The sequence below is a fragment of the Chiloscyllium punctatum genome, chromosome 11, assembly GCF_047496795.1.
Source record: "Chiloscyllium punctatum isolate Juve2018m chromosome 11, sChiPun1.3, whole genome shotgun sequence".
NCBI classification, from domain to species: Eukaryota; Metazoa; Chordata; class Chondrichthyes; order Orectolobiformes; family Hemiscylliidae; genus Chiloscyllium; species Chiloscyllium punctatum.
The window spans coordinates 87,776,187-87,788,397 of record NC_092749.1 but is presented as its reverse complement, the minus strand read 5'-3'; the positions used below and the strand labels follow the sequence as shown (position 1 = coordinate 87,788,397).

General features: G+C 38.1%; 1 protein-coding gene across 5 annotated transcripts in view; it reads left to right on the top strand.

Moving 5' to 3' along the window:
- Window positions 1-11,945, top strand: part of agpat4 (1-acylglycerol-3-phosphate O-acyltransferase 4 (lysophosphatidic acid acyltransferase, delta)) — a 180,816-nt gene extending 168,871 nt beyond the window's left edge. For 3 of the 5 annotated variants that reach the window (XM_072581204.1, XM_072581203.1, XM_072581202.1), the window contains exon 9: window positions 11,441-11,945. In XM_072581204.1, coding sequence (XP_072437305.1) covers window positions 11,441-11,529 — 89 coding nt within the window. In that variant the 3' untranslated portion in view covers window positions 11,530-11,945. Of the gene's footprint in view, window positions 1-3,607; window positions 3,675-5,136; window positions 5,175-11,440 lie in introns of all 5 variants that reach the window. The other 2 variants (XR_011961906.1, XR_011961905.1) reach the window with 2 other exon arrangements.
- Window positions 11,946-12,211: the final 266 nt, after the last annotated feature.

The following is a 12,211-nucleotide window of genomic DNA, read 5'->3' as shown; positions in this document are numbered from 1 at the left end:
GCTACAAGATGGCAGGTCAAGTATATGACTCTGAAGATGCTTCAGGAATCTACATGGAGAATGAAGTTAAGTTGGAGAAGAGAACATGGTGCATCCGAATGGAGGTTAAAATCACCTAAGATGAATTAGTGTAGAGGCTATGAGGGGAAATTATTGAAGGTAGTTCACTTCAAAATTATCGTGTGACTTGCCCAGACAGGCAAACTTGATTTTAAATGTGTGCAATAGGGTGAGATAATCAGAGGAGGTGAAAGTGACAGAGGAGTAATTTAGAGATTAAAGATCAGCTCTTAAATGCAGGCTGTCTTAGAGGTTTGGTGAGCAAAGCATAAGATAGTTGGGGAGTGCCTCAATGGCTCCCTTTTGCACTCATGAGTCACAGGGAAATTGTTGGCTTATCTACAAGGAAATCAAGCCAGGAATAGCAGGAGAGTAGGAAACTTGAAGTACTGAGGTATTAGGAGGTCTGAAAGGAGACTGGAGATCAAGAGAAGGTAGGAGAAAGTGAGGACTGCAGATGCTGGAGACCAGAGTTGAAAAATGTGCTGGCCAGGCAGCATCCGAGGAGCAGGAGAATCGATGTTTCGGGCATAAGCCCTCCTTCAGGAATGAGGCTGGTGTGCCAAGTGGGCTGAGATAAAAGGTAGGGGGGAGGGAATTTGGGGGAGGGGCGCTGGGAATATGATAGGTGGAAGGAGGTGAGGGTGATAGGCTGGAGAGGGGGTGGGGGCGGAGGCGGAGAGGTCGGGAAGAAGATTCCAGGTCAAGAGGGAGGTGCTGAATCCGGGGGTTGGGACTGAGATAAGGTAGGCGAGGGGAAATGGGGAAGCTGGAGAAATCTACATTCATCCTGTGTGGTTGGAGGATTCCTAGGCGGAAGATGAGGTGCTCTTCCTCCAGGCGTCATGTGGTCAGGGTCTGGCGATGGAGGCGGCCAAGGACCTGCATGTCCTTGGTGGAGTGGGAGGGGGAGTTAGTGTTGAGCCACGGGACGGTTGGGTTGGTTGGTGCGGTTGTCCCAGAGGTGTTCCCTGAAACGTTCCGCAATTAGGCAGCCTATCTCCCCAATGTAGAGACCACATCGGGTGCAACGGATACAGTAAATGATGTGTGTGGAGGTGCAGGTGAGTTTGTGACGGACATGGAAGGATCCATTGGGGCCTTGGAGGGAGATGAGGGGGGAGGTGTGGGTGCAAGTTTTGCACTTGTGGTTGCAGGGGAAGGTGCCGGGAGTGAAGGTTGGGTTGGTGAGGGGTGTGGACCTGACGAGGGAGTGGTATCTCCGGAACGCTGATAGGGGTGGAGAGGGAAATATATCCCTGGCGGAGGTCCGGGAAGTGGAGGAGATGCGGTGGAGAGCATCGTTGACCACGTCAGAGGGGAAATTGTGGTCTTTGAAGAAGGAGGCCATTTGGGTGGTTCGGGAGTGGAATTGGTCCTCCTGGGAGCAGATGCGGCGGAGACGAAGGAATTGGGAATATGGGATGGCGTTTTTACAGGGGGCAGGGTGGGAGGAGGTGTAATCTAGGTAGCTGTGGGAGTTGGTCAGTTTGTAGTAAATGTCTGTGTTGAGTTGGTCGCCCCAAGATAGAAATGGAGAGGTGTCTAGCATGGGTAGAAAGACAAAATCAAAAGAGAACGTAATGAGGTGGAAATTAAAATGATGCATTTACAATTGTAATGGCAGCCAAAGAGTGCAAGTGAATCGATATGGCCAAAGCTCTTCATAACGGAGATTATGGAACATTTAATAGGAATGCATATATCAAGGGAGAAGTACTAGAGGGCTGCCGTTTCTCTGGAGCAAAACACCAAGAGGAACTGTCATGTGTTAGAGCAATATGCAACAAATAAGTATCAATAGAAAATGCAGAGAGACTTATTTGAAGATTGTTATCATATGTTCACCTTTTGCAGGTGAATAACTAGGGCTTTCTGAAAACTTTAGAATATAACATGTTGCATTAATTTTTGAAAGATGTAGAATTTTAAAAAGCTTTTATTTCATACATGACCTCCTTTTGGAAATGCACTATAATTTCATTTTCATCAAATACAGCTTTCTAGTCTCATTCTTAAAAGCAATATGTTCATGAGGTTAATTAGTAGATTGGGTTTGGAAAGATGAGCATGAAATAGTGGTAAAGCTTGAATAAATTTTGCCTTTGTATTCTCTGCTGTTTTTTTAAAAAAAAATTTCCCTCTTGTAATGGAAGTATGCCTTTTTCTCTAACTATAATCATAATTGTGTGCTATTATTATGATGGTTTGTGTTTTGGCATCGAAGATGAAATCTGACTTTCCTAAAGTTTTCAGGAATAGTCAATTAGTTAAAAAGAGGCATCTTCCTTTAGGGATTTGATAGGGAGGAAGATGAAATCAGAGTAGCCAGGTGGCATTTAATGTAGAATGGCTGTCAATTGGGTTTGTACCGCATACTTGCACAGCAAATTACTTTTTCAAAAGTCCCACTTAAAAGTCTGTGGAACAAAAGATACTTGAGCTCATTTCTGGGGGCTGTTCCTGGGCTACTGCAGGAATTCTGCTGACATTATGCAAGATAGGCCTGCTATTGCACATACACCCTGAAGAGATTATGATTCTCTCCTTTATGGTCTTTTGAAGGGTTCAAAATCATTGAACTAGAAATTTGTAATCCCTTGGATGTAGTGCTGGTGTTAAATAACACAACTAACGCATTTACTGTCATATTGGACCCTGATTTTGGTAAAGATTTTGGTAGGTTGCAATTACCTTTCTTTTTCAAGATGTTGCCATTTTGAGAGAATTCCAATACCGCCTCTCCCTTTACAGTATCTTCAAGTAAGTGGTCATCACTCATCTCCGCTTTCACAGTGTATACCCAAGCTGTTTCACAGGTGACTGATGAAAGCTCAACTTTACCTTGACTAATTCAAAATTAACTTGTGTGTGTTTCAAGTAGGGGTTACCCTGTTAAGTGTTACGAATGAGAATCATGAAAACATTTATCCTCCTTGATTAAGTAATTAAAGTTTCCTACCTATGTCCCAGCTGGGATCAACTAATAGCAGAGATTAGGACTGGAAGTGTGCCCTCGATAATGTGTATAAAATGAGTCATTTGGTAAATCACCTACTTATGAACCGTTTCATGACTGCAACCATAACTTTATTGTTGTAGTCATGACAAAATAAGCATAACTTATTTAATAATGGATGTGTATTTGTAATAATTCAATCTTTCACTTTCTAACAGATGTTCCTGAATAAGAAATAATCGTAAAAACTGATGTGATTAGTAGAAAAACTAGATTCCTTCTCTGTTGTATAACCTGCTTAGGTGTTTGCTCAGATTTGCTGTTTTTGATTTCCTCAGGACTTTTGTGTCTCCCTGTATGTAGGTCAACTTAAGGTTAGTGAGATGATATCCTGTTTCTGTCTCATTGATAAGCATGTGTGTGCTGCATGGTTGCTGCGGTTTAGAAAATTTGCATTGTCCACAGGGATAAACTTTGCTTAAGATCTGGGAAAATGTGTGATTTGCTTGTTAGCTCACTATGCTGTAGTGAAAAAGGTGTAGAATAAAGGTAGTTTTCAATCAATTTCATTTTTTTCACCTGTTCTAGTTTGGTAAAGCTTACCTTGTCTGAACTTGTGCAGTCACCAAAATGATGAAACCTCTGGTTTATGAAGGTAATGAACTCTAGACGCTTTTACATTTGAAAGCATAAGATGCGTTTATGTCTCTAATCTCTTCAAATATTGCTGTTAGTTGGACCAACATCTATTTGAAAAGTGAAATTCACATAGCATTAGGCACGCTATTGTATTTTACTACTAGTGTTTTAAAACCTATCTTTCGAGCTTAGCTGTTGCCCTAATAAATTTGAACAGTTTTAAGTCCTTGCCATAAGACTGCAACACAGGGCAGAGAATGCTAATGTACCTCTTTTTGTGCTGTTAGTTTCCACCCCCACCCTAGTTTCTTTACCAGAAAATTGATTTTCATGCTTGACCCAGCTGGGACCCTTTGTGCATGCAGGAAGACATATCAGGATGGGGGAAAAAGAAAATTTTAAGCCTACTTTTGGAGAAAAGTAGTTACATTTAATTGTTTTCCTTTTCTAAAGTTTGGAATTTAAAGGGATTCATGGTGGTTCTCTTTAGCAGACTGAGTGCCTTGACCCTTTTTTAATGCAATTTTGGTGCAGGGTTGGGGTACCTGCTGTGCATTTCTGTACAATGATTATTTCTTAACTGAAAGAAAATTGATGATTAAAAAATAAGACCATCTGCAACAGTAACGAGTGCCTTCTAAATAACAAAGATTAATTTCCTGGGACTGGATCGTATGATTTCCATATGTGAAGCTTAATTTAGACTTTTAATCCACTCTAGAATACTAACTGATATAACTACTGTAGTTTATTGGTTAGGGGTATGAGTTACTGCCAGGCCTCTGTCCATGCTATTCAATCATAATATTGATGAATCGTGTGTTAAGTTTATTGTGAGACAATACAAGAGATAAAACTTCTGATCTTTCTTGAACTCCTTTCCCTCCTATCAGAAATCTGTCCCCATGTTTTATGCAATAATTTTGTTGAAGTCATACAGATTCTGCCCCACCAAATGTTACTTAAGATTGATCCAGTGGACATAAGAACTTGACACCTCCTGAAGATTTGGAAGAATCTGAGCTTTACATACTTTAAAACCATTTGTGATATGTTAATCTAGCAATGTCATTCATTTTGTGTTTTTCCTGTGATCTGTTATTTGCAATGAATAATGCAAATGAACCTGTCTAACAGTACATTCTGGTTTACAGATTTCCATTGTAGAATTGATCAGATTCTGCTGTACAGTTGTAAACATGTGCTTTGAAAGATGGTTGTACAAACCAAGTAACTATTTTGAATGAAGTTTTTATATAAACAAACACTGGTTGGTGCCCATTCCTGTTGGTACCTGGTTAGAAGCAGTTGTTCATCGCCAAAAGGATATGTGCTGTAAATAAGTGAATTCCGCATGATCAACTTTTATTGTTCACAAAGGGTATAGGAAATAGTTATTGTGGTAAAATAGCCAGCTTTCAAAAAAATTTGAATTGGTAAGTTTGAACATATTTTGGTAATGTTTTGTCTGTTAATAGAAATGAAATATGAAGTTTGGACACCTGCTAAGGAAAAGGTTAGTGTAAAAATGGGAATGAAATTGGCTAACAGTGTTCCTTTTATTTCTTGTTGGCTCTAAATACACCTGACTGGTTGATATTAAAATAATATTACTAAAATAACAACTTATGCAACTGATGTAATAAGCATGTTGACAATATTCATGTTGAATCTTGTTGAGGTTAAACAAAATGGAGATTGGTCTGATCAGAAAGTAACATAATTAACTTACTAAGTACCCATTAACGGATTACCAAAACAATACAAAAAGATAGCTGCTATTAAGTTTTGTCATTTTTTTTTCTTACTGTAGCCCTTTCTTCATAATTCAATAAACAATGGAAGAAACTTGTAGCTTTTGTTTGTGTGGTGTGTCCATACTGCATAGCATGTGATTCTAGGATTTTAAATGGGAAATTAAAAAAAAAATAGGGAATTTTGAGGGCTGATTAGCTTCATGCCAGTGGCAAGTGAATAATGGATTCCTTACTCAGTGTGACAAAAAACATTGAAACTCTGCATTATGATTTAGCTTCTAATGAGAAGATCGTGCTTGGCCAACTTTGAATTATTTGCAGTAGCAGAATAGGTAGTAAATGCAGTGAATGTAATATTTTTGGAGACTCCAAAAACTCCAAAGCTAGTTGTAAAACAGAACAAAGGGAATGAATTAAAGTTAGTTAAACTAGCAAAAGGTAGAAAGAGGTGCTCCCCAGGGATCAATACTGTAACCACACTGTGTTCACTATTTACATAATCCATTTTTAACTCTGGAATTTTTAAGGGCACTTTCAAAACTTGTGCTCAACATCGCCTTGAGAATTTGGTTAATAGAGAAGAGGGCAGTGATAAAAGTTTGGAAAACAAGCTTCCACAATTGTTTTTGATTTGTTAAAAAACTCTACTCTCATTTATAATGTAGTAAATCTTGGCAGTAAGAATGAGGAGGTTTGAAAAATAATTTCAGAGTACAGGGGGCATAGGTAAAAGTGTCACTAAGGTAGCTGGATAATAGGACACAACCACGAACTAAATATTTTGAGATCCATATTCTAGGTGGGTAGAAGGAAGAAGCAGGGAAGATATTTTCAACTTCTTTTAATGTTGAGAATGAACAGTCTCCATACTCTGTGTGGTGTAACAAGGTTCTGTACAAGGTTGGTGATGAGAAAAAAATTTGTGATGTAACCTCAGAATTATTCCAGAATGGAATCCGGAGATAAGGTGAAATAATAGTTTTATCATTGGATTAGTAATTCAGAAATGCAGTTCAGGTAACCGGTTGGAAAATATCTCCTTCAAACAATTGATCTGTAACAATTTTGTGAACTACTCCAAATTTATTCGTAATTACTCCCCTTCCACAGTTACAACTTCAAAAGTTCTTTTGCTAAGCATTCACCATTTTGCTCCTATCTCGCTGTTTTAAAAAAAAATTCACAGGATTTGGGTGCTGCTGAAAAGAATAGCTATCATTGGCCATCCCGAATTGCCCTTGAAAAAATTTTGGTGAGTCCGCCTTGAACCACAGAAGTCTGTGGTGCAAGTTCTCCCATAGTGGGTAGGGAGTTCCAGCAATGAAAACTCCAAGACATATTGTCAGTGATGTATGACTTTGAAGTTGATGTTTCCAAGTATCTGCTCACTTTCTACATGGTAGTTAAGTGTTTGAGATGGTTGTCTGCTAAGTTCCATCAATACATCACTTTTAACATGGTAACATGTCTCAGTGTTTTTCACACAAACATTATCGCACAAAATATGATGCTGAGTCACTTTTAGGGCAGATGATCAGGTTTAGTCAATGACTTGGAATCCTTTTAAAGGAGAAGGAAAAGGTGGGAAGATCTAGGAAGAGAATTCGAGAGCTTTGGGCTTTGGCAACTGAAGGCAGATCTTCAGTATTGTTGCCAGAATGTTGTCCGTGAATGTTGGAGTGAATTAGATTGGCTAAAGACTGGCATCTCTGATCCTAGGTCCTCCAGAGGAGGTCATCTACAAAGCACTTTTGGGTGAAGTTGTTTCAGGTACTTCAGTCTTATTTTTGTGCTCATGTGTTTGGGCCCTGGTATCATGGAGAGTGGGGATGTTTGTTGAACCACTTTGTCCAATTAGTTGTTTAATCATCTGGTATCGTTTTATGCCTGAATGTGGCAGAGCTGAGATTTGATCTGTTGGTTACGGCATAATTCAATTCTATCTATCACTGCTGTTTGGCATGCAAGAGAGTCCTGTATCATAACTTCACCAGGTTAAGACCTCTCTTTTTTTTTAAGATAATCCTGGTGTTGCATCTGGCATGCTCTCCTGTCGTCGTCTTTCATCCACTGGCTGTCTGGGACCATGAAGTTTGTTTGTTTGGAGTCCAATTCTGCTGCTGATGACCTTTTGGATGCCCAGTTTAAAATTGTTAGATCTGTTTGAAATCTATCCTGTTTAGTATGGTGGTAGTGCTACTCAACACCCTTCACTGTGAAGATGGGACTTTACGTCCGTAAGGACTGTGCATTGGGCACTCACTGTCATGGAAAGATGCATGCAATATCAGGTTGAGGGTGAGGTCAGGTATATATTTTCCCCAACATGTACTTTTACCACCTACCACAGACCCAGTTTGGCAGTTAAATCATCTAGTTCTAGACATTACTAACAACCATTTCTGAGCACCTCCTGGTGATGGATATTTAAGTTCCCCTCCCAGAATACATTGTGCCTTTATCACTCCTGACTGCTAGTAACATGAAGTAAATCAAATCCTAGTAATTTTTTTTCCTCCAAGTAGTATCCAATATGCAGACTTAATGATTCATCAGCTGAGGGGGACACCATATATGGTAGTTGGTATGTTTGACTGATGCCATGAGACTTCATTGACTTCTTCAGTCGAATCCTCAGCAGAGAGACAACAATTCCCTCCTTGTATAACACTCTGCTGCCACCTCTTCTGGGTCTGTTCTGCTGGTGGGACTCCTTTTACCGCAATAGCTTCTTGCGCTAAACAGTCTAGCCTGGTATTTCAGATTAAGACCTCAACTTCTCCAGGTACTCACTTATACTGTCTCACATATTCAATAATCCATGTTTGGACTAAGGTAGTAACGAGATCTGAGGCAGAGTGATCCTGGTAATCCCAAGCTGAGCATAATTGAAAAGTTGTTAAGTAGTGCCATTTCATTGCACTTTTGACACTTTCCATTTCACCTCTATTGAGGATAGATTGTTAGGCTGCAGTTATTTTATCCAACCTTTTGTGGACAGGACATCTAATCCAACTTTACACAAACTTAGGTGCAAGTATTTAAACTGTACTGCAATACTGTACTCTTTGGGAGCATAAGCTTTTTAATATTACATTTTGAGATGTTGTCTTTGCCATATCCAGTGTGCTTAACAACATTTATGTTGAGTGAATTGATTTGGCTGAAATCTAGTGTTTGTGCAATTAAGAACCTTGAAGAAATATAATGTATCATCGTTTTGGAAGGTGATCCGAAGATAACTGCAAATGAATCAGTCTTGTTCGGAACTCTCTTTGGGGTTAATCATTATCAAACAGTGATGTTTATGGATGCTTCTCCTTGTTAATTTATATTAATTGTCCTGTTGTGTGTCCAAGGCTGTGCACTCTGCTGTTCCCACATTTGGAATACTGCTTATTCCCACTTCCTACACTTGCTGACAACCAGACTTTAAGGAATTTAATAAGTTGCTTTGCCATTTGATCCTTCTTTCCTTCTTTCCTTCAAAAAGTTTTTATTTTATAGCTATGCTTCTGGAGTCTTGGTGTTGAATTATCTTTTGGTTCAATTTAATGTTGGTGATGTACTACAATGAAAAGCTATTCCTATTTTGTTGGTTTTGAGTGTGTGCCATTAAAAACAGCCCTGCACTCTGATTTCCAGTTTGTTTTAAATTAACTTCGGATCTTGCTCATGTTGCAGAAGGTTTTTCATTGCATCAAACATCTGTTTTAGGTATATTTTCAGTAATCCCTTGGTATGGTAAATATTATTGTCAGCAGTTTAAATTGGATGGCAATTTACTTTTGAGCTTGAGGAAATAGTTGACTATTCATTCTGACTCCATTTTTAAAAAATATGTATTCACATGACTATACCAGTGGCATAGACACTGCAATCTGTGCTTTACAAACATGGCCATGCAGATGCTGCAGCCATTTGACTTGAATTTGCTTGCTGCAAAAAAATATAATGGCAGTTTAGACCATTATACGTCTCTCTAGAAACAGTAACAGAAATTGCTGGGAAAACACAGCAGGTCTGGCAGCATCTGTGGAGAGAAAGCAGAGTTAATGTTTAGAATCCAGTGACCCTTCTTCAGAACCTTTTTTTAATTAGTTGCCTGAGTTCCTAAAATTCCATTTGAGCTCAATAAGCACTGACTGACTAGGATGGAATTGCCAATCTTCTGTCAGTAGGTGGGACTCTCCAATTGATTCCTGGTTGCAGGAATGGAATTGAATTGAATGCAGGCTAGCTACCTCACCCATTTAGCATATTCCACTCTGTGAGCACAGCAACTATCAACAATATTGTGATATCATGTACAGAGTTAAGCCAATTGACTGTTGTAGTACATAACAGGAGAGAAGTATTTTAAAGCATGCCTTTTCAAAATGAAGGATCACTGGTATTATCTTTAGGTTGAAAATGAGTCTGACTCGACCTGACAGAACCAGTTGTTAGATTTAAGCCTGGGAACATAATATAGCGAGTTGAGGCATGGAATACACACAGTGAAGCTGGGTGTGAAATCCTTGAGGTTTACAGATATCTATCTCTATATCTACATACTCCAAATTTAAATCCAAATTTGTTTGGGTAATCACTGTGTAGTAGATGTACTATTTTTCTATGTTGTAGACTTGGATGTAAATTGTACTAGCCTCACAGTGACACAAGAGTACAATTCCTGAAAGTCTTTTTGGTTGAGCCAGATTGGGGCATGCAGTGACATTTTTTTTCTTTCCCCTATTTATGTTTGAGTAGAATGTGTGATCAAGAAATTTGGAAAATAATTACCAAAGACTGAATTTGAAGCTTATCAGAAAATTGAAAAACATAACCAATATACAAAAATTAAGATTTTGAATTAATTATAATTATTCAAGTGCTGTTTTCAATAACTTAGATTGCATAAATTATAAGTACAGAGGCTGTAAGGCTGAACTAATCTACCAATGTTTTATGCCCCATTTGACCCTTCTACTCTTAAACTTTAACGGTTTAAACCTCTATTTCAGTCTTCATTCTTACCAATCCTTCCTTCTATATGTTTGTACAGCTGTGCTTTGTCTAGCCCCTGTGCTAGTTCGACACATTCTGGGCTAAAATGGTTGGTTCTTAATTATCAACTAGTGATGTCCTTATTTTTCCTTTTCCACGTAAATGGAGATAATGTCTAGTCTATCAAAATGTTTTTAAATTTTTTTTTAGAAAGACCTCTATTGAGTCACTCTTGGATTTCTCTGTTCAAAATACTTCTTGTTTTAATCCTTTTTCCAGATGGATATGATCTCACATTAGTACTATTCTTGTAAAATCTTGTTGCATCATATTAGAGATCTCTATTTCCATTTGGCAACAAAGTTGTGTACTATATCCAAGTACTAACAAAAGTTCAATACGTGTTGAGCATAGTTTCTCAATTCTATCCATCTAGAAATAAATTCTACTTATTTGGTTTGCTTTATTAAACTGCATTGCCACTTTGTGAATTTTGTATATGTACTCCCTTTTGTTCCTTTACCCTGTTTAGATTAATCTTTCTGAACAATGTGGTCACACTTTTCTTCCAAAAATATAACCGTTTACTCAATATTGAAATTAATTTGCTCATTGCATGTCGTTTGTTTAATGTATCTTAGTTAGAGTGTTGTGGTTTTCAGGTTTGACTATTCTTCCCTACCACTCTCAGATTTAATGTTCTTTGCATTGGTTCCAGCACTGAGCCTTATGGAACTTTGCTTTCTACTTCTGGTGCTTTGAATAATTGCCCTTTTTACTACTACTCTGCTTTCAGTTATGTTACTTGTTCCCTGCTTCTTTGTGCATACTTACTGCTACTTGAATGTTAGTATGGATGAACCAATGATTGTTGAGGACAAACTGAATCTAATGAAACATTTTTAAGTTGTTTATGAAGGACTTGTGAATTTGCAAACAAGCATCCTTTTAATTTGTATTTGAACTGTTAGCAAATTGAACTGAGAGTCTGGATTTTTCTATATAATGTATTGAAAATGCTATCTTTGTTTTCCAGCCTCCATTGGTATGCGATGGATGATCGGAATGACAGAAATAGAAAAGGGCTCCAGCTATGGCAACAATGATATGAACAGAAAAAAATAACTTCCACTGAGACTGCCAGTACCTCCAAACAAAGCAATGTTTTTTTTGAAAATGAGTTGACAGATACTGGGGTCAAGGGGATAATTGCACCTAAATTGCGGTTTCTTTAGCGTAAAGATCACTGTGTAGAGCGCCACCTTGAATCCGCACTAAAGGGTAGTGTGGATTGGTATCCTTGTGTGATGTATGTGGTGTGTGAAACCATTCGCACAGTAATAAGAAATGGTGAAATTGGATTTTGTCAGAATTCTACACCAATAGTGTCACTTGGAGATCTGACATATTGATGTTTTCAATATTATGACATTTCAATCTAAATGGAAATGAATTTTTTTTTAAAAAAAGAGAACCTGGTGTAATGGAAGAATTCAGCTTTTTTTCTAATAACATAAAATTGTGCTTCTAACTTATCCAAATGCATTTTGTATTTTACTGAATCAGTCATTTTTAAGCGTTATTTGGATCAAGATTGTCTTTCATTACCTAATTGAAATATTTTTGGTATGTGATCATATCCTTGACAAATGAAGGTGCTTTGTCAGCGAAGTAGGTGGATCTGGTCTTGCAGATTGCTGTTGCATAACAGTTACAGATCAAAAATTATAGATTTGTATCTGGCTCTCCAAGAACGCCACTGATCTTGCTGTAATCTTACCTGTAAATGAATGCAGATGAGGCATTT